General features: G+C 40.5%; 1 protein-coding gene across 1 annotated transcript; it reads left to right on the forward strand.

The window, feature by feature from the left end:
- The first annotated feature begins 504 nt into the window (after window positions 1-504).
- On the forward strand, window positions 505-21,319 carry LOC116675870 (FAS-associated factor 1). Its single transcript, XM_032507394.1, has 6 exons — window positions 505-512; window positions 2,746-3,005; window positions 3,231-3,322; window positions 3,886-3,977; window positions 15,973-16,078; window positions 21,167-21,319. The coding sequence occupies exons 2-6, from the start codon at window positions 2,777-2,779 to the stop codon at window positions 21,317-21,319; spliced, it is 672 nt and encodes a 223-aa protein (XP_032363285.1). The 5' UTR covers window positions 505-512; window positions 2,746-2,776.
- Window positions 21,320-22,443: the final 1,124 nt, after the last annotated feature.

The raw sequence follows: 22,443 nt of genomic DNA on the forward strand, positions 1-22,443 counted from the left end.
TTTGTGCATTGTGGAAGTTTATAATTTTGGTGAAATTTCACCTAATAAAGTAGTCCTAGTCTTGTTCATAGGGGATTCTGAATGACTGGTTAGCAGCATGTCCGCTTAAAGCACATGTAAATGATTATGCTACAATTTATAAAGTTGTGTCTTGGCATAAAAAAATACCTTCCATGGCCACATGCAGGTATCTTAGTTACTGTCCAGATACTTGTCTAGAAATACAGTATATGCTGCAATATCTGCCAGTCTCTTCAAGACATGCTCCGCATGTATTGGCTGTTATTCCATGTTTTGTCATGCTGCAGTTTACTGATTAAAGATGTTATGGGTTGAACTTCTCGGATCCCAATGCACAGTTAACTATCTTTTCTTAGCAAAAAGTTGGCCATTGATACAATACAGAACAAAAACAAAAACATTGCATTATATTATGTTGTAAAATTTACCTCCACTTTCATTACAGGCAGCCATCAACGGAGTGATACCACAGGAGAATGGATCTTACAAAGGTAATAACCATGTTGCCACACATTTACTGTAAATCAGAGAAAGTTTATCACTTGGCCTTACAACACTAAACAAATGCTACCTGATCATGCATATCATATATGACTTTTCATTTAACTGCATTCTTCCTGTTGTTTAGTTAGATACAAATCCATAGCCAGCAAATAGTGCTAACGTAGAGGCTACTGAGTTGGAGCTTATTGCTCCAGCTATGGTTTCTATTCTGCTGGTTAATAGAGGAGTAGTATAAAAGACTCTGCAACTGCAAGGAAACTTTCTGCCAAGAGTGGAGTTGTACACCGTTTCTGAAAAGAAAAGGTTTCTTTAAGAGGCTGTGAGCCCTTCACTTTCCCTCAACGGTTAGTTTACACTCTTGAATGCACTGGGCTGATTTGAATCCACTCACACTAGAGATGTTCTGTTAAACCGTTTTATTTTGTGTACACACTTGTGTGTATGTGTGCGCATGCATGCATGTTCTTTAGTGTGTGGTTCAGGCCCTTGGGCCATGAGAATATTGCTGGTCTTTCTCAAGGGCACACATTGCTATGAATGGAGGCTGGCTGGCAGTCTGACTAGCAGCCAACACATTTACTAAGTGTCTGGCAATGGTAGGAGTAGGCTGGCGTTGCCCAGTAAACAGACTCTGATGACGGGACCTGAGCTGGAGCCAGTCGGACACTGCGCCAACCCTCCCATCGAAAATGCATTTCCTCTTCCCTTGTGTCCTCTTTAGTAAGCAGGTTGGGAATTTTAAGAAGCTTGTCTTGTTGATCAGTAACCAAAATTCCTCTTGGGAGTCAGAGCACCACAAATTATTTCCTGATAGAGCTTAAAAAAAAGCTCAACCCCTTGTTGAACTGGGTCACTGGTCTGACGGTTTGTCCGTGGGTGAAGGGCTCAGCAGTTCTGTCTTCTTTGGGACACCTCCTTGACTACAGGAGAACAGTACCGTGTGTGTCGGGCAGCATGGAACTACGCCCAAACAGCAACAACGGACAATTTAACGGCATTCACTGTTACTGTTCCAAGTTTAGGTTAAAGGTCACTCAGGATCTTTTTTTACTTTTTATTTTTTTTTTATTTTCTCAGATATTTTCAAGAAGTGCGTGTTCTTGGCGAGATTTCTTTTTCCTTTTTTGTATAGCATCTCTATATATCTACTCTCTAAATACAAGTAAAAAAGTAGATAAATAAAAGTAGTTGTCTGTCTGGTTCACTTTAGTGAAGATATATTTTGTTTGGAATACTATCTTACTAGTTTTCTGTAAATATGTTTCACATATTTACATGTACTCATGGTATGACTTCCTTTCTGTATTTTGCAAACCAGTTTCAAGCATTCAGATGGTTTTCAGATTTAATATCACAAAGAGGGATTAACCTGTCAAATCCATAAACTCGTGCAAAGGGTTTAAATCAAATAACTTGATGTCTGTGTGATCCATCCACACTTGGAAGATTATTTTTCTTAAATGTTGTCAGAATATTGAGTGATTTCAGTGCCTAATTATTAAATACTGGGTTACATTATTCAGTAACTATTCTCATTGTCCAGTTATAAGTTTAGGAAGATTTGGATCTTAAAATAATTGGTTAGTTTGTTACTTAAGTGGCTAGTGGAGGAGGCAGTTATAATGGGCTCCAATTTGGTCGGGTTCATTTCCCACCCTATTGGCCCATTCTGTACATAGAATTTTTGTGGCTGTTGACAGTTAACCTACGCCTCAGGACAGTGGTCTCTCTAATGTGGTTGGGCCAAATAAAATACAGCCTTTGTTAGAAAGCCTGAGCCTGGCACTCTGTCCTTGTGAGACAGTTGCTGCTTACACGTCAAGGAATAAAGGGCACACTTTGTTCTGGTTGGGGAGACAAAAAGACATTATTTACTGTGTTCTGTAAAACATGGGTTATACACTACACAAGCAGCAAAGGGAAAAGCTTGAAGGAGAGTAAAGTAGATATTGTAAGGGAGGATGGGAAGTAAAGCCATTTCTTGTCTAGTAGTGACCTCTGTTGGTTCTTGACCATCAGGTCACAGGCTAAAAACAAGAACAAAGATAGGTGTGATGTGACCACAAATATACAGAGATATTTGTTTCTGATAGCATCATCATTTCAAATGTCCACATTTTTCTATCCTTCATGATCTATAATGAGATTTTATATAAGATATTATATAAAGATGGAGCATTTAATCTTCAAAACCCTCAATAACCTGTCACTTCTGTACAGTAACTTTTCCAGTGAGGCAAGCCAGTCCAGCATGTTCGGACCTCCTAGCCAATCAGAAGCAGCGGATGCAGCAGCAGGAGGTGCAATTCCTCCCACTTCGTCTTTGTCCTCCTCTCCTCCTTCGTCCTCAACTTCAGCTTTTTGCCCCGTCAACGTCTCCTCCCGACACATTGTAGAGCGTCAGCCCCGGATGCTCAACTTCAAGGTGGAGTACCGGCAGCGCACTGTAGAGCTGGTACTGGAGGAAGGCAGCACAGTCGGTGAGCCGCACACGCACACGCACACGCACACGCACAAGCACACACACACACACACACACGCACACACACGCACACACACACACACACAGACAGACAGACAGATAGATACACAGACAGATACACAGACAGATACACATACTGTACGCATACGTATAATACTCAACATTTCACACTGCCTCTTTGTGCATAATGTACACTTTCCTTTGCATGAATCTAATTTTACAGGAGAAATCAAACAAATCCTCGAGACAGAGCTTGGGGTTCCAGTGTCCAAAATGCAGCTCAAGGGATGGAAGTGTGGAGATGTATCCGATAGTGTGAGTTAACATAACTTATAAATGTTTGTCACAACAGACAAGTGAAAGAAAACTCAATGTAGCATCAAGAAAAGAAAGCCCTGTTGATGTGAGCTAAACACGTCTTTTATATGTTTTTTTTCCAGATTTTAGTTTCAAGCTTTAGAACATTAGCATGTGTTACATAGTTTTAATACTGTTATCCAAAACATCCTATAAAACCTTGTATATGTTCATATGAAGCATCTGTGACCAAGTGCAAATCCCACCACTGGTCTTCACAGCCTTTCTCAGGTCACCAAGCTCTAGCCAACATACCAAACAGGCCTGTTGCCTACCACACAGTCAGTATAACTATGTCATGTTCCTAAAAACAATATTTCAACTTCTAACCAAGTATTGTAGAGTAACAGGCTTCCCTCAAATATTCACCAGGAGATACATGACGTATACAGCATGTAAGTATGTAGTGAACACAAATGTCTTTTCTTAACAAATTATCTCCACAAGCCATGAGTCCTCCTAGTGAGTCCTTCCTAGTGACTTCCTATTTTGAAGTTGTATCTCTGTCTGTGTGTAATCAGACGGTGATGAGAAGTTTACACCTGCCCAAAAACAACAGCCTGTATGTCCTGACTCCCGACATCGCCCCTACTGCCAGCACCAGCAAAAACAGGTACTCAGCCCAGCATTCAGCACTCGCTGACTCTGCTTTTATTTGTAATTTTATAATGAATCCTCCTCCTCTTTCCATCCTGGTACACATCCACTGTATGAAATACTACTGGTAGTGGTATGAGCGTAGTTCTCAATAGTGAACACCAGGTGGCGGTCTACGTCAAGTTAAGGAGAAGATGGATTCCAAATCCAGCAGCAAACACAATTTTCTTTGGTATATTAAGAGACATTTGACCTGCTGGTACACATTAATTTTCTCACATTCATTGTGACATTTTCATAGGAAAACTGCAATCTCTCTTATGTAAATAATAATTTGTCCTCCCATCTTAGTTTCTTTCAGCCCGACATTGTTGCTTGCTAAAGGTTGTTTTGTATCGTACTCTTCATAGACTGTGTGTAAGATATCCACACTACACCTCTGTTATTTATTCAGTTTTTCTTTTTATCAAAACCCACCAGTCTGCCATGTTAGTGATAGTACCCAGTGACAAGAGATTTGTTGAGAAAGCTTCATTAAGCCTGGGTTATCCATCCAGAGATTGTTCTGTTCATTTCAGGGAATCCGTGGCAGTATTAGCAACCTTTCCTTCTGAAATGTCAGGCTGCTCATTGTCAAGCCAAAGCAGTAATACAATCACAGGTGGCAGCTGAAGATGTGATTGTCCTTTCATCAGGGTCGGGTAAACATTATCCAAAGAAATCATATTTCTCAATTCATTTCACCTGCATATTGAAGGGTGACCAAAGCCCTATTTATTGTAAATTTGAAGATTATAGCATTGGACTGGTAAAATAGATACAAACCCTAATTCTAATGAAGTCGGGACATTAAAAAACACAAATGGGAAAAAAAATACGGAAATAAATAAATAAATAAAAACAGAATACAATGATTTGCAAATCCTGTTCAACCTATATTCAATTGAATACAGTACAAAGACAATATATTTAAATGTTCAAACTGATAAACGTTATTGTTTTTTGCAAATATTCACTCATTTTGAATTTGATGCCTGCAACATGTTCCAAAAAGCTTTATACTTATGAAGGTAAATATGGCGCGAAAGGTGAGAGCTTGTAGAATACGATGTGAGAACATGCAGAACAAAAAATCTGAACTTGTATGTTAAAATTTGCAATTGCAAAAAATATTCGCACATATGTGATCTGAATTTGAAGTCACACAAAGAAAAAAAACAGAGCTTGTAAAAAAATCTGAACTTATATATATAAAATGTTCACCCACCTGTATTTTGAATGTGAAGTCGCAGACAAAATATTCACAAATGTGTAGATTGATAGATGCATGACAGCTGCAAGGGTGTAGTGCAACATTTACTTGTATAACAGTTTGACTGTTAAAAAGTGTTTAGATAATTAAAAGGTATTTATTGAGAAGAGGGCTGGCTGCTAGTTAGCTAACGCTAGCATGCTATTCCACCCAGCTTCCATGCTACATAAATAAGCCGGACAGAGTTGTCCCTCATCTGGTGATAGAAACCCTGCTTTTGCCGGCCGTTCTGTCGGCTCAGAGCCCCACAGTCTAAGTCCACAGGTACAAATTAGTTTTGCACCAAATATATTGTAAGAAGTGTTGCAAAAGTCGATGCGTGCAGACTCGCCCTGTGTGATGTGAAAGAGCACATAGGTGAAGTTACAGTGACAGATTCGAGAGGTTGTAATCACCGAGTTGTGTTTGTGATGGAAAATGAACCCGAATCTAAAAAAAGAGTAAATGTTGCACTACACGGTGGCAGTTGTCATTGTGTTCATGCAAATATCATTCTACACATTTGTGAATATTTTGTCTGTGACTTCACATTCAGAATACAGGTGTGTGAACATTTTATGAGTGCAAATTTCAATTTACAAGTTCAGATTTTTTTTACAAGCTCTCCTGTTTTTTTTCTTTGTGTGATTTCAAATTCAGATCATATGTGTGCAAATAATTTTTTGCAAGTTCAAATTTTATGTTTACAAATGCAAATTTTACAAGTGGAAATTTTAACATACACTTTCAAATTTTTTGTTCTGCAAGTTCTCACATTGTATTCTACAAGCTCTCACTTTTTGCATCATATTTACCTTCATATATACTGAACACAAATGGTATAAATAACTATACCATTTCTAATTGTTTGTGTTCAGTATATATATATATATATATATATATATATATATATATATATATATATATATATATATAGTATTTTGATGAGCAGAATGGATTTAGAAATAACAAGCCTGTTTTGCTCTTATACATGCTTGCCTATAAATTTATGGAAGATGGGTGGATGCTGGTAGATTTTATAAGCAATCCAGACCTTGTGTAGTTTCTGAGTTGCTTGTATTGAAATCAGATATGTTTACTGACTGGTACACCTTTTGAAGTAACATAAGGTGATATCTTTTTTCCAACTCTTTTTGCAATGTATTGTAATTAAGGAACCTTATGTAGGCATGTGCTTGTGCGATGATATTAAATTGGGTTCTTTATTATACACGGATGACTTAATTTTACTGGTTTAATCAAAGCCTGTCCTGCAGAATATGTTGGAGTTGGGTTCCCTGTTGACTCTACTGGGAGAGCGCTAAGATTATTGAAAAGTAATTTAAGATAGCTAATTTTTCACCAATTGGCTCAACATAACCCTGAAATAATATTGTGTACAGATGAGCAACAATTGGAATGGCCTTTTAATTTTGAAGTTTGATAACTTTGTCTCATATGCCTGGAAAATAAGGCCAGATGTATTATTTGATTAGTAATTATTCTGATTCAGTAATTTCAGAATTTTGTTGTATATGATTTTTGATTTGATTGTGAAAGATGCTTAACTCGCTTCTCTATGTTTGGACTTTCTCTGCAAATGTATACGCAGCACTCCTGGCTTGTATGAATTTACGGTGACTTGTAGGCCCAATGCGTTCTTGGCGTAGTTATATGTATGACACAATAATAAAAATTTCCTTCTAATAACTAATGATATAATTTTTTTTACAGTTGTCAGTTAAAATGCTGGATGAAGACAATTTGATAATTGTTTTATGGAAGGACATCTTTTGGGTGTCACATTCTGCGATTACCAATTTTACAGGATCTCTCTGAATCATTTAAGTTTAATAAAACTGCCCATGTTATCAATATTTGAATCAGATAGAATCATAATAATGAATGTTTTGACATTTTTCTGTAACACTTCTCTTTACTACATTTCCTTTATTAGCCAAAGTTGTTTATAGTCTCACATATAATGGCCCTAGTTTGTTTAATGACAGTGGATTCTAAATTAAAATTTTACTGCAACTCTCCCCACATTTCTTTATGTTAGCCAAGCAAGCATCCACATGCCACCAGAACATTTGTAAAAGAAGTCATTTGGCAGTTTGCCGCTTTGCCTGCTAGTTAGGCTAAGTGGTAGTTATATTGTGTTGGCAGCTAATGGCCCTCATCTCCCCAGTCTTCCCTCCCTCGCCTCCTTCTTCTCACTCCCCCACTTACTGCTGTGTCTTTTTAGCAGCGCCGTTGCCATTTCTTCAAGTGTTATCGATATCATTTTGGGTGTCAGAAGCTCATTATTCTGTGTCAGCTATTTTGATGGAGGACAGTTGGGGCTGAATTGTGTGTGTGCGTGCGTGCGTGTGTACCCTGCTGTCATAGTGGGAGAGGAGAGGCGATCATAAAGTAGGAGGGGGAGCAGTCCCCTGTTGCGGGATCAGACAAGCTTGCAGTAGAAAATAAACTGTGGTCACACCATAAATCCACAGTAAGTGCAGTGTGTACAAAGTTGTTGCAGTAGACAGAGCTCAGTGCCAGTAGGGCCTCAACCAAACGTTTTGTAGGTAGGGAAGCACACATTATCACAGTCATGTGTCTTGATGTGGGTTTAGTGAACTCATCCGTTCTGGTACCAGTACCACTAACTACTTCTGTGCAATTATTGAAAACAAAATGATCATGCTAATATTACAGCCCCAGTTAATTACATATGAACAAGTGTTCCAAAAAACACATTCAGCATTGCTCAAAGTAGAGTCTGTTACACACATTGTCTCTATATTGTCTCTTTGTTACAATAAATTAAATCAATATTGATTCTTTTGTCATTCTGGTGGCACGGCTTCTAATATATGAGAAACGGCATGGCATCTGGACTTGCTTATAGAATTGAAGAACTATCTCCAAGAGACAGGCTATGGTGCCCATGCCTTTAAAACTTCGCCACTGTAACTTGGATGGTTATTTTTGTATTATACAGTATACACTGAGTTTTAAGAATTTATACTGTTTTAAAATTAAGAAAATAAACACTACTCACCCGTATCGGGCTAAGATGAGGTGCTGGAGCTACAGACTATAAAACTAATGGGAAAGGTTTCAAGTCTGTGGAAAAATGTATTTAATTCAGCAAGCTTTCGGTCAGAGGCTTGTAGCCAGTGAATGCAGCAGCACAAAAGGTAAAATATCATCACTTAATTAGCCTTAATGCAGAACGCTTGTTTCAGTCAGCTTGCTAAATTAAATTACATTTTTGCACAGACTTGAGTGTGAGGATGCTTTTTTCTCTCCAAGATTTTAAACTGTAGCATGTCATCTTAATGATCACTTGATCTATCAATGCCATTCCTTCCAAATATACTAATAAAATAAATTAATAAATCAACTTTGTTTGCTATTTCGTAGTTGCAGTCTAAAAAGACATTCATCCCCCCAAATTTAATTTCACAATTTTTATTTGCTTCAAATTGTTGCTGAGTAAAAATGCAAATGTCCCATAAATGGTAATATCCCTTGCAATTACTTTGTAGAGCTTGGCTCATGCAGCTCACACACCTAAACCGAACCGACTGATTAAATAGTTCTGCACTGTCATTATGATCCCGCTGAGTAAACTCCTCTTAGTTGTCTTGTTTGATTAGAAATAAATCTTGAGGCTTTGGAAGATTTTCCTTTGAGCACCAATCCATCTCAGGTAGTTATTTAGTTAGCGATGTGATGTGCACTTAGTACTGCAGTATCAAAGCCCGGTCTGAATAAGGTTTTTCTCTGTGGCCATGTTGATGACTGCCTGTGAATACAAGAGGGTGTTGAGGAGGACCTAATCTCTTACATAAATGATGAAGGGCTGATGAATATTTCAATGGAGCCTGTTTCCTTCCTCGTTTATTCTCTGCACAGCTCTCAGGAAGCATGTTTGCCAAGGAGAGGTTATTTTAATTTGAACTCTCAAAGAAATTTGAAATAGCAAAAATGATTCATTAGGTTTTGTGTGTTTTTTATTGCGTCTTTGTACCCCCCTCCACCTCTCCGCCTGTGTGTCAGTTATCCAGTAAATGAAGCAGATTCACAGATGCTTTGGGTAAGATAGCTAGATAGCTAGATAGCTAGCTAGATAGCTAGATAGCTAGATAGCTAGCTAGCTAGCTAAAGCAGCCCTTGTGGGAAGTGTCTAACTGTTAGCATGCTGATTGACTTTGGGACAAGATGGCAGACCAAAACAGAGCAGAGCCTCAACGGTTTGGCATCCTTCTGCTTTGTTGTGGATGCAAACTGTGGAGGAGGTAAGAATACCTTGTGTGTACTTCATGACCCCTCTGTACGTATCAGGAGGAGACAACTCTCCTGGTCAGTGTGTTTTTATGTATTTGTTTGTCTCTTAGCAGATGAAACCTACATGATGGTAGTGAGTATATGTCTGTGTGTGTGTGTGTGTGTGTGTGTGTGTGTGTGTGTGTGTGTGTGTGTGTTTGTATGGGTATTTGTGTTTTGCAGGCACAAGCCACAATTTGTGTGTGTCTGTGTGTCTGGCAGTGCTAGTTTAATAAGGTCTAGAGTCTGCTCTGTGCCATGGGGACTCACAGCTTAGGCGATGGGCTTACCTCAGAATGAAACCAATCTGTTTAGCCTGCTCTTCTACCCTGCAAAACGCTCCATTTTCTCTGTCCATAAAGTTAAATGACATTTTCCTCCCGGCACCCTTATGCCATTTCAAGTACCTCCAGAGATGTTGCAGGCCAACCTGGATGTCACGAGTGTGTGTGTTAAGTGAGAAAAAGACCTCTGAAGGCAGAAGCAAACACTGAGACATCCTCATTTACACCCCCATACTGCTTGAAGGGTCTGCTTCTATCAGAAGACAGCTGCTTTGAAAACATCAGTGGTGAAAGCGAGACAAAAGGATATTAGACATGAAACATTCGTGTTTTGTTTATAATAATAATAATAATACATTTTATTTAACAGCGCCTTTCTAACACTCAAGGACGCTTTACAGAGAATAAAAGACAGATATAGGGAACATAAAAGTGTAAGTAGTAATAACAAAACAGATAAAACAAAAAACAAAACAAACAAAACAAACAAACAAAACAAACAGGACAGTGTATTTACAGATCAGCGAGCTGGAACAGATGGGTTTTTAGTCTAGTTTTGAACAGAGGGAGAGAGTTGATGTTGCGGAGGTCGGGTGGGGTGAGTTCAGAGCTGGGGAGCAGAGCGGCTGAAGGCTCTGCTCCCCACGGTGATGAGTCGAGCATGGGGGACAGTGAGGTGGAGGGAGGAGGAAGATCTGAGGGAGCGGGAGGGGACGGCAATGTAGGAGTTCTGATAGATATGGAGGGGCAAGGTTATGGATGGCTTTGAAAGTATGGAGAAGGATTTTAAATTGTATTCTGAATTGAACCGGAGCCAATGGAGCTGCTGAAGAACCGGGGTTATATGATGAAATGAGGGGTTCTGGTATGACACGAGCTGCTGAGTTCTGAAGAAGTTGAAGTTTATGGAGGGATTTTTGAGGAAGGCCAAAAAGGAGAGAGTTACAGTAGTCAAGGCGGGAGGTGACGAGGCTGTGATAAGGATGGAGGCAGTGTGAGTGGTAAGGGACGGACGGAGGCGGTTTATGTTTGCGTAGGTGGAAGTATGCAGACCGGCAGATATTATTTATGTGTGACTGAAAGGAGAGGGAGGAATCGAGATGACGCCCAGACTCTTGACCTGAGGGGAAGGGGAGACCAAGGAGTTGTCGATTGGTAGAGAGAAACTATTAATTTTGGATAGGGTGGACTTGGTGGCTACGAGGAGGAGTTCGGTTTTATCACTGTTTAGTTTAAGGAAGTTTGCGGTGAACCAGTCTTTTATTTCAAGTAATATGTCAACCAGAAGGCCTTTACAGACAGATGGGACATTTCCCTATGATTGCCTTTGATATTTTCAGTAGCTATTTTTGTACTACAGAGCCCAACAAGTGATCTGGTTTTTCAAAGTAAATCTTTGATTATTTGGAGGATTATTTGTTTGGCTTTTATTACCAGGACAGATTAAGTTAGGAAAGTTGGAAAGAGAAGGGTATAACATGCAGCAAATGGCTGCAGGTTGGAACCAAACCAGCAGCCATTGCGACAAGGACTAAACCTCTGCTCATAGGGCGCAAGCTTAACCAGGTAAAGGTAACCAGATGCCCCTTCAAAGTAAATCTTGAAAAGAACTCCAAATGCACCAAATGGCTAGTCAGTCTGCCATAAATGACTGATAAGATGTTCCTTCTTTGCTTGGAAGGACAGAGTATCACTTCCACTCCGTTTACCCTCTATCTCTGTCTATTTAGGAGTCTAGCTGCCTGCCAGCACTACCTCGGGACTGTGTCCAAACATAATCATGATATTAGCTAGATCCTTATTTATGTGTCCCTACCCCTTTCCATTTCTCTCTCTCGCTCTCTCCCACTTCTCACACTCACTCCATCTCACACACACACATGCACTCTCATCCTTCTGCTCAGCCCTAATACATATGCATCCATCTTTCCACTCCACACATTTCCAATCTTCCCCAGTTAGCTACAACAAACATTACATTTACATATTGATTTCGTAGTTTTAGTCAATGTAAATATGCTGTCATTACAGTAAATTTGAGCTTCTGTTAACATAAGCTCGTCCAGATCTGTGCAGATTAAGGGTGTGATTGCATAATTAATGTGTGCGCTACATATAATTCCCCCATCCTCTCTTTCTCTCAACTCTTCCTCCTCTCCTTGGGTTCTGAGCCCTGATTAAGTGCCTGCTTCGGCCCTTAAGCCTCCCATTGATATTCAGCCTCACAGACCCAGCGTTTGCTCAAAACGCTACTTAACCTCACAGCTTATTGTAAATGAAGCTTCCAAAAGTTGATTCCCCCACCTCCTCCTCTCTACGTGAAGCACACAAAGTGTCTGCGTTTGCATCATTCACAGCGTCTCTGTCACAGCTGTAAGCTGCTGAGCGAGCTATGGTGCAAGTCCAGAAAGTCTGACCCTTCAGGGCCTCTTGGACAGACTGTCTTCACTGCTCACATATAATCAGCATATGACCTCCACTGTGAGAGTGTAAACCAGACCAGTGGTTACCTGTAAACAGCTTTTATGTGTCTTTTTGTATGCCCACCAGTAAATGTTGTTTATGGTTTGAGAAAAATAAAATTATTAAAATTAATTATTATTAAAAATGTATTGTAATTTTAACATGGTGTTACAACTGATAGATTGATTAATAGATTGATTGTTTAGGTGTTCAATTATTCATGAAGTTGGACAGAAGGGATAGAATGGTTTGTCATGTTCTCAATCGCTACTTTCAAATCTTTTCAATACAGCATGATGTTCATTTAGTAAATTACGATCCTGTTTATTTTAAAATGGACGATAAAGCAGGGATGCTTCAGGGGCGTAGTTACACACTGACCTGTCAATCTTGACAGAGGTTTGGCAATGTGTAACCATGGCACTGTGTGCATTAAATTGCAGTGAACTTGTTTTTGGTCATCCATGTTTTTGTTTTAAACCATGACCCTCTCACCATGTTTTGACCTCATCAAAGGTACTGCTGGTAACGTAAGGAAATTTAGAAAAATACAATACATGCAGATTAATGGCCGAAGTACCCGGAGGTCCGTGTCCACTTAATGGCTCACTTTAGAAGGATTAATAGTCGACGACTTTTACCCCTTTAAGCACTTAGTCTAGCACAGAGACATTGCAACATAAACGACACAGCTTAGCCGTGTCATCCTCCTCAGCTCCACCATCTCGTCAAAATTCGTCACATCCGGTTGTGCAACTTTTAGTACATAACCTGTAATTGACATAAACAGATATGACTAATAATTGACTCTAATCACTATCCAGTCAAGTTTCACAAGCTAGACCGGGGCAGTACTGTAGTCAGGTGGAAAATTAGCACCCGCCATCAGCCAATGGCGGGTACTTTTACAAAGTGGCGGGTGGCTTTGCCTTGTATACCAGCCATAGTGGCGGGTGGAGTGGTTCTCAGTGCTAGTCCGTGACATCGGTTTAAAAAATGTAGCACATATCCCCGGTGTTAGGAGGCCCACCGCAGAGACAGCAGTAGCTGAGGGCTAAGTAGAAAAAGAAAAGGTAGCTTACTTTTTGAACAAGTGGGGCATTGTGGCAAAGGGAAAACAACGGAATGGTTAGCCTACTAGGATTGGGCGATGTCCCCTAAATGGGCAGTTGATCAGACATACATTTAAATGTCCTCTGTAAATAGACAGTAATACAGCTACCGTTGTTAGGGGCAGTACATTACAACTTGACCTACTTTTACTTAACTGCAGTGCCGTAAAGTCTTGACTCAATCAGATCTTTGTGATCTGCGTAGCAGCAGTACAGTGGGACATTTAACAGAGCAACAACAATAACCAGGTAAAGGTACCAGATGCCCCTTCAAAGTAAATATACCATCATTACTGAGATTAAACTACATTATTGGTTACATTTGCACTGAATAACGTATTCAATAAAACAAAAAAACTCTTGCAGCGCACATGAAAGATGCGCAATATTAGCTCACAGATAAAATAGCACCCTCGTGAATTAGCCTCCTGTTGCCACGTATATTCATAAATCCTACGTAACATCGTCAGCAGACTTACTTGTTGATGCACGCACACAGTAGTATCCATAAAGTAAGTCCAATGAGGGGATAAAGGAAAATGTGACGTTAACACCTTTTCTCTCTCAGCCAATGATACGACAATGATATATCGTCCATTGGCACAACCCTATAGCCTACCTTACAGACGACCAGTCCCTGCATCATTGTCAAACCTACTCGTCTTAAGAAAATGCAAACAATTTTTTCGTTAGAGAAACAACTAACCTTAAATTAGAGGCAATGAAAGACCACAAGTCATCCAAGGCTCATATCAAGTGCACTGCCATACAAAGATGGTACCCCAGGAGCAGAGTGTGGCAATAATGGCACATTTGTTTCACATAACCTTTTATTTGCTTATAAATAATAAAATATGTATTTATAATACAAAATAATGTATTGAAGAAATTTTAAATATGCTAGTGCACTTTCTTTTATAAATTTGAATTCTGGAAAAAGTGGCTGGTAAAATTGGGCATCCACCAGCCACTGTTAATTTCCCATCCTGACTGCAGTAATACAGCAGTAATTTATTAACGCTAAAAAAAAAACCCAAAAAATCAACAACCTTACCAAACCCTGCAGATGCGGTCATTTTGGGCTACTGTGTGTCACAGTAAAATCTTGCTTAAAGGCATCTTTAGGGTTTGCAGTATGGAAGGTGCTGAAAGCTCTCTTGGGTTTATTTCAAAATAGCAGCCAGGTTTGTTAGCAATAAGGCAGATTGATGCAGGTGGTCATGGCTGTGGTAGCCTGCTGTGCTGAGCGCAGCTCTGGCCAGGCTTGTTAAGACACAACCAGTGAAGTGGGCTACACCCCCCCCCAGAGGAGGTGCCCGCAGGTTACCACTAGTTGACATGTTTCAACTTGCCTTTGCTTCACTGAGTGGCTCTTAGTGATAATGTTTGTTTTTCTGTGTCACCTTCTTTTCAAGTCATTATTCGGCTTTGCATCTTTTGCATATTCCTTTCCTGATTCAATGTATTTTTTTTAATCTCCTACTGTGTTCATTCTTTTTTTTTCTTTTTTTTAAGAATCTTTTGGGCATTTTCAGCCTTTATTTTGATAGGACTGCAGAAGACATGAATGGGGACAGAGGGGGGAATGACATGCAGCAAAGGGCCGCAGGTCATAGTCGAACCCAGACCCGCTGCGTTCGAGGAGTAAACCTCTATCTATACACCACACACACCACACACACACACACACACACACAACACACACACACACACACACACACACACACAGTGGCTTGAGAAAGTTTACGCACCAGGCTTAAGCTGATTGAAAAGAGGAATGAAAAAACATCTTTTGGAAATAATGCTTAATTAAAAAAAAATTGGAAAATCCAACCTATTAAGGACACCCCTATGTTAAATTCCCATAGAGGCAGGCACATTTTTATTTTAAAGGCCAGTTATTTCATGGAACCAAGGATACTATGCATCCTGATAAAGTTCCTTTGGCCTTTTTAATTAAATTACCCCACATCATCACGTACCCTTCACCATACCTAGAGATAGGTATGGGGAACATTTCATAAGATCAAATCTCAATGCAAATCAAACCAGCTATTAGGCTAAATAGCGCCATGCAATCTCTAGATATAGTGAAGGGTATGTGATGATATGGAGTTAGTTTAATTCCAAAGGCCAAAGGAACTTTATCAGGATGCATAGTATCCTGGATCCATGAAATAACTGGCTTTTAGAAATAAAAAAATGTGCCTGCCTCTATGGGAATTTAACATAGGGGTGTGTATCCTTATGACCCCTGTATTTTAAGGAAGAACATTATTTACAATACATTATTTATTCACAAAGAAAATTGGTGTCCTTAAAAAGTTGATTTTCTTAAATGTTTTTAATTAAGGCATTAAGATCAATTTCCAAAAGATGTTTTTTTTATTCCTCTTTTTAATCAACTTAAGCTTGGGTGTGTAAACTTTCTCAAGCCACTGTATATATGGGCAACCGCTCTAACAACTGAGCTATGAGCTATCCGGGCGCCCCTACTGTGTTCACTCCTGTTTCTTTTACTTGTTTCCCTTTCTCATTTAGTGATCTCCAAGAGTCGTTAACCCAGAACTTCCTGCTGGTCATCAGCCACCGCGAGGCCCAGAGGGACTACAGTCTCAACTTCCCTGGCTCCAGAACCATACAGGAGGTATGACACCAGCATGCACGCAGACACAGACCACCACAAGACACCAGAAAGTCACCTTATATACCCAGACAAACACAAAAGCTCTCAGCAACTCACCCACTTACTCTTTCATACATAATATTATTGTACCTGATTCTGGTTTCCCATAACACAGCTTTCATTCCATTGCCAAACATTGCTAGTCTATCTCAGCCATCGATCATTATTCATCACAAATGATCACATTTCCGAGCATAATTACTCTCACAGCTGCGGTCTGGTACAACCCCTCTTTTTCTCCCACTCCCCCTACACTGCGTCTTTCCCTTTTCTCTCAGCAGTCTAGGAGGCGGTTTAAATACTGACATTGTTTGATCTAAGCATGCTGGCGCAATGGAAGAGACAGAGTTCCATTCAATTTCCTCATCAGCAGAAACTAAATGGTAGATTCGGCCGTTTATGAAATATTTATAGTAACTCATACTGGATCCAGTGTAAAGGCAGTACCTCGCTGTCCATTGGTTATTACTATCACAGCTGCAAATGAATTAAAGGTTGAAGAGCAGAACTAAATGTGTGTGCTTGCTTGCCTATGTAGATGAGTAAGTGTGTGTGGTGGGTGGTGTGTGTGTGTGTGTGTGTGTGTGTGTGTGTGGGTGTGTGTGTGTGTGTGTGTGTGTGTGTGTGTGTGTGTGTGTGTGTGGTGTGGTGGGTGTGTGTGTGTGTGTGTGTGTGTGTGGTGTGTGTCGATGTTTGGCCCATGCAAGTTCAAATCAACACACACACACACATACATTACTTCCCTGTACTGCCCTGTACTGTCCTGCTCTAACCCCCCGTGCAGAGGGAGACCTGAGCAGGCGTAATTTGTTATCACAGTGGGTAGCTTGCTGTCACAGGTGAGGGGAAATAAGCTCCCAAAGACTGATCAGGTAAGATAGAGAAGTCCCATTATTCATTTAACCTCAGGGTTAAGTAATGATCATTTTCACTAAATATCTGGAATTTAAAATATCAGTTTTAGCAGTTTTAATTTCTGTGGCAAACTTACATAATTTGAGTTCCTGTTTTTCAGTTTGTTTTTCATCTTTTATGGTCTCCATGTTTTACAGCCAGCTTAGTATTTACTTTTAAGCTGTAATGAATGAGTTCTTTGCTCACTGCAGCAACTGGCTCCTTGGTGCGGGTGAGATTACACTAAAAATAATCAGGCTACTAGCAGTGCTTGTAATGGTGCTAATTGAAGAGATTATTACAACCAACAACTGAACTGGAGGAGGCAGCTTGCCGCCCTGGTTTCTCCTCTCCTCCTTCGCTCTTTCCTTTTTCTCCTCCCTCCGTCATCTCTCCCTTCTTCTCTCACCCTCTTCTCAGGCAGATGGTTGATGAGCACCCACTGTGAACCTTAAGTGTTTCTGCTGGGATTACAAACACTGGGGAGGGGTCCCTGCAGTGTGGGAGGGGGGAACCAGGGACACAGAAAGGAGGCAAAGGACTGTTGACTTGGTGGGGGGGGTAGAGGCCCGTGGGGATGGATAAGGGACAATGTGGGCTTAAACAGGCCTCCATGTCGTGGTCTTTTCCTTACGCATGCTTGTCTTTAGGCATCTCAAGGCCCCCTGCAGTGAAAATGAGGCCCAGAACTTTAACCTGCATAGATCTGGACTCAGTTTGCCCCATGTTGGCCATGCTCTTTATATATTACTCTTTAGCCAGGGAACGGGCGTCTTCCTTTTTTATTACTGTAATGTGTTAGGAAATAAGTCATTAAACACGCTACGTAGGGAATGATTCAAAAGGTTCAGTAGCCAGTGTGGAGAGCTACAGATGCAACAACAGGCAGTAAATGCGTTAAATAGTAGTTATTGATGACTTCACATTGCTTTTTGAGCATTTGTGATATTCATGAAAAATGGCGAGTAGTTTGGTTGGGATTTTTGGGATAAAAACAATAATAAAAGACCCAAACAAAAGGGAGAGTATTTCTGTCATCATAAGAAGACTTAAGAATGCAACAAAGAAGTAAAACCATATTCAGCCAGACTCCTTTTTTGCTTATACTGTGTCCATCACAGACACATATGGACTCCACTACAGAGCACCTTTCTCTCCCCATTCTCTTTTTGTCTTAGCTGAAGACTAGCCGATGGTCCTGCTTGTGCATATCAATAGGGATAGAGTCCTATCTTCTTGTTTGTCTTTGCCAAAGGCTCTGGCTTTGCCTTGTGGCTCTCAGGGAACTGCCCTTGCCCTCCCTTTCTATTCCTTCATTCTCCATCTCTCTCACCCAGTGTCCCTTCTCTACCTTCTTTTCTCCATCTCTAGAGTGCAGTGCTGTGTAGACTCTGATTGGCATTACCAGACAAGAGTGTGGGGGTAAGTTGCTGGCTAGCTTCTAAGCTAAGCTGGAGAGCAAATGTTTGCCAGGGAAGTATAGGTAGAATAGGGATGGCTGCTGGTTTCGGGTAGTCCGTGACCAGACCAGTTGTCCTGGGGATTTCCTTCCTCTACTGCCCCCCGGGGTGGGCCTGGCCCCCATCTCTACTCCGCAGCTGGGAGACATATAGGAACCAAATGCAGACAGAGCTACAGAGCTGAGAAAAGGAAGGTTGGATCCAAAAAGGAATGAAAGAAAGGCATCTGGTGCCTAGGGGAGATGAAGAAAGAGAGAGAGAGAGAGCTTGTGACTGTTTAACGGAAACCTTTCCTTCTCTTTGATTTGCTTCCAGCCAGGGATTACAGGCAATTGGCATTTACAATGATTGGATCATTAATTTTGCCGTGAGGCGTATTGCCCAGCAGCTCAGCACCATGGCCAGTCTAGCTAATGTTGTATATAACTGGCTCGCACCCCCCGCCTCATCTCAACTCGAACAGCAACGCACAAATCAGTAGCGTTGTATTTGTTACTAAGACTTTGATTTAAATCCTGTTCTGCTCTGTTAAAGGCATTTCCTTTACATTTTAGCTTCTGTATGTCAGGCTGATGGATACTTTTCATCATTGGTGCCATGTTATGCTCCTTAAAATAAACTGCTCAATGTCATATAATTACATTCCAACAATACTTCATTGTTTTAAGTCAAACTGGTTTAAGCTAATAAATGTAAGTACAATTTGCTGTCTAAAATTAGTTACTCACGGATAGTCCCGGATTAAATATAGTTGTTTTTATTTGTTGCAGTCTAACTTATCAGTGAGATGGCTGTTGTGGCAGACAGGGGCAGCATTAGACAGTATTGCTCCTTCTATGCTGGCTGCTCTGGCCAAAACAGGCTTTGTGAAGGAGGGCTGCAACAAAAACTTTGGCTACCTGCAGAAGCTATGGCAAGGCATTGTGTCACCCCATTGTTCAGTTGCTTTATGTTCTAAATTACTTTTTGATATGGTTTCCTCAGATTCTCATAATATCCTTAAACTTTTCATATGCTCAGAGAAGATCTGTGTGAGTGACGCCAGATTCTGGCGGAATAGTTTCAGGTGGGCAGGCCGGGTGTGTGTAGCTGTGTTTTCTTTCTCTATTGAAGGTTGTCCTCTGCCAGTCTACCAGTCACCAGCCTGTCTCCACTCTCCTCTTCCTCCACCACCTCACCTCATTCTCTCTGTGGTGGGCATTCGTTTGTTGTTTCTCTGATGCTGCTTTAACCTCTGACTGCAGCCTCTTCATTACTAGTGTTTATGCCTCTCCTTTTTCCCTTTTTACTTCTTTCATCGGGGCCAGCCGGTCAGTCAAATCCCTGTAGCCGGCTGGTCAAACATAGATATTACACTCTGTAATAACACTGGCCACCCGCTCTGACCCCAGCTGCTATCCTGGCCATGGCTCTTCTTCATAAGGATAAGCACCGAGCAGTGTGGTGTGGGATTTACGATAGAAAGACAAAGGAGGGACTGTGCCACTCATTTATTATTGTTCTTTTATTTGTTTCGCAGCTTGTTTGTACAGCAAATTGCTTTGCTGTGCCAGGCACAGCACAAATACAGTATTATTTCTTTGAGAGATTAATAACATAGAATATTTACTGTTGCTTGATAAAGGAATACATTCAGTTTTAAATATAATAATTTCTGCAAGCAGCCTGTTGAATGTTTGTTCCTTCAGATAGCCACGCATGTACAGATAATGGTGCAAAGTGTAGTCATATTAGAGTGTTAAGATTGAAAGCGCCAAGGCAAAGTCTGCCCCTGCAGTCTTCTTAGCTCAGTGTTTTGAAGCTGCTTTCCTGCTTTGCCTTACATTGGCTTTGACTTTGTGTTTGTTGCGTATTTAAGTTTCCACCTCCATGACCAGCAGCCCTGCATATGCCAAGGATCCTTCTCTCTTCAGTGCTTTTTACAAAGACAGGATTTGACCTGTGTGTAGAAGGATCTTTCCTCCACAATTGACAGTTTTCTCAGCATCAGTGTCCAGCCCTGCGGGCCTGATGGGCAGAATTCTGCTAAACAAATGCTCTAAAATCCACGGCCGCCAGCGTTCAGACGCCGACAAGGCTTGATCACCTTCGGCTGGCGCACATCAGCTGGCGTTAGGGCTTTAAACCAACAACCCACTGGACGGTGTAACACGGCGCTCGGTGAGACAGGCGCTGCTGGCTGCTAACTGTTTAAAAGCACGGAATGTTATTAAGTGATGCAGATACTGCGTCTGCGCATGAATGGGAAAAGAGAAATACTGTTCATTTCAGAGCGTGGGGCTGTTGTTGCTGGGCATTAGCTGTGGCATCTGAAGAATGCTGATAACACTGGCTGTCTTTTTTTTATTTTTTTCTACTCCTTTCTTCTTTGGACTCATCTCTTCCTCCATTCTCTGCCTCCATCCTAGTTTTTCTCATGCTGCTGAATAGAGGATACTTTGATGTCGCCCTTGCTATAATTTATAACATTGTATTTACTGTTAAATTAATCATGGAAATAGTTTCCACTTCTAGTTTTTAATATGAAATAATAATGAAAGAATGAGATATATATATATATATATAATATATAATATATATATATAGTTGAGCTGTCTGTAATGTTTTTGCATTTATCTTTTTGTGTCACTACTGTTGTGCTGTTTTTGTACTTTAAATATACACTTCAACAATTGTATCTTGCCTTTGTTTGCAGGTGAAGAGGAACGTTTCAGACTTAACTAACATCCCTGTCCGGCATCAACAGTGGGAAGGATGGCCCGTGTCAGCGTCCGATGACTCTGTAAGAAGCACAGGCACACAAAAACACAATCTAAAATCTAACACTTGTTACCCAGACTTGCTATAACAGTCTATAGGAAGAAAAAAAAAAAGTAAACTTTTCTGTGAGTTGTAAATGCTGCCTATACCCTCTGCCCTCTGATTCTTGGAACCAAGACAGCCTTCTCAAAGATAATTAAAAGTTGCGCCCAAATTAAAGCCTGTGGTTCACAGATTATTGATTTACGTTATCTCAAAACTAATAATGGAAACTTTTCCACACTATGTACGCCATCCCAAAACCATCTGTCAGAAGCATGAGAGTAAGATGTTGAAGCTAATTAAGATGTCAAAGACGGTTCTCATCCTGTGTCCTCTATCTGTGGACATTAAAGCTCACATCATTGAGTCCCGCTGACCTCTCCCGTCCCAGGGTCGCTCTTCCCAGCATTCACCCGGCACACAGTCAAGCTGATCAGAAGCAGCCCTCATACAGAACCTCCAAGAACCTCTGACCCCTTTTGTCTCACCCTTCTTTGACAGCCTATGTGTTCCCATGCTAATTGTGCGGGATGGTTTATCATGCTACATTGAGGAGCTGTTGTGCACACACTTACTTTTGTGTTAACCCCTACCTATTCGTTTTCCGTTTAGATCTATGTGATGGTGTTGGTTTGGAGATTGGTATTGACTTTGTCTTTTTTTTCAAGTGTTTCATGTGTCCAAAGCTAGAACTGGCTCTACTGTAACAACTACGCTACATACAGTATGTTCTATTCATTTGTGGTAGTGTACATTTGGGATTATAGAGAAACCTGTTTTCTATACACAGATAGTCGGTTCTGTATGTCAATCATTATTCATGTTTCAAAACTCAAAGTGAAAGAACAATAACTGCACCTATATTTATTACTCAAAGTGAAGCTTTTAAGATGAACAGTGAAAGCAAATACATTACACCATAATGTGCCTAAAAGGGCAAAGGACAAAAGGTTATGCATCCTTTCAATACAAGAGATTGTTTGCTTTATTTTGTTCCATTTCAGCTCAGAGCAGACAGTTGTAAAGCCGGTAACCACCAAAACAAACCATACCGCTATGATGCAGATTTTCATTGTTAGCATTTTCTTTGTAGACATCCAGTTATGGGATCAGTTAACAGCCGGGATTGCTACAGAAATACAAATTTAGTTTAAATCTGAAGCACATTGT

The sequence above is a fragment of the Etheostoma spectabile genome, unplaced genomic scaffold (genome assembly GCF_008692095.1).
Source record: "Etheostoma spectabile isolate EspeVRDwgs_2016 unplaced genomic scaffold, UIUC_Espe_1.0 scaffold00002368, whole genome shotgun sequence".
In the NCBI taxonomy this organism is placed as follows: Eukaryota; Metazoa; Chordata; class Actinopteri; order Perciformes; family Percidae; genus Etheostoma; species Etheostoma spectabile.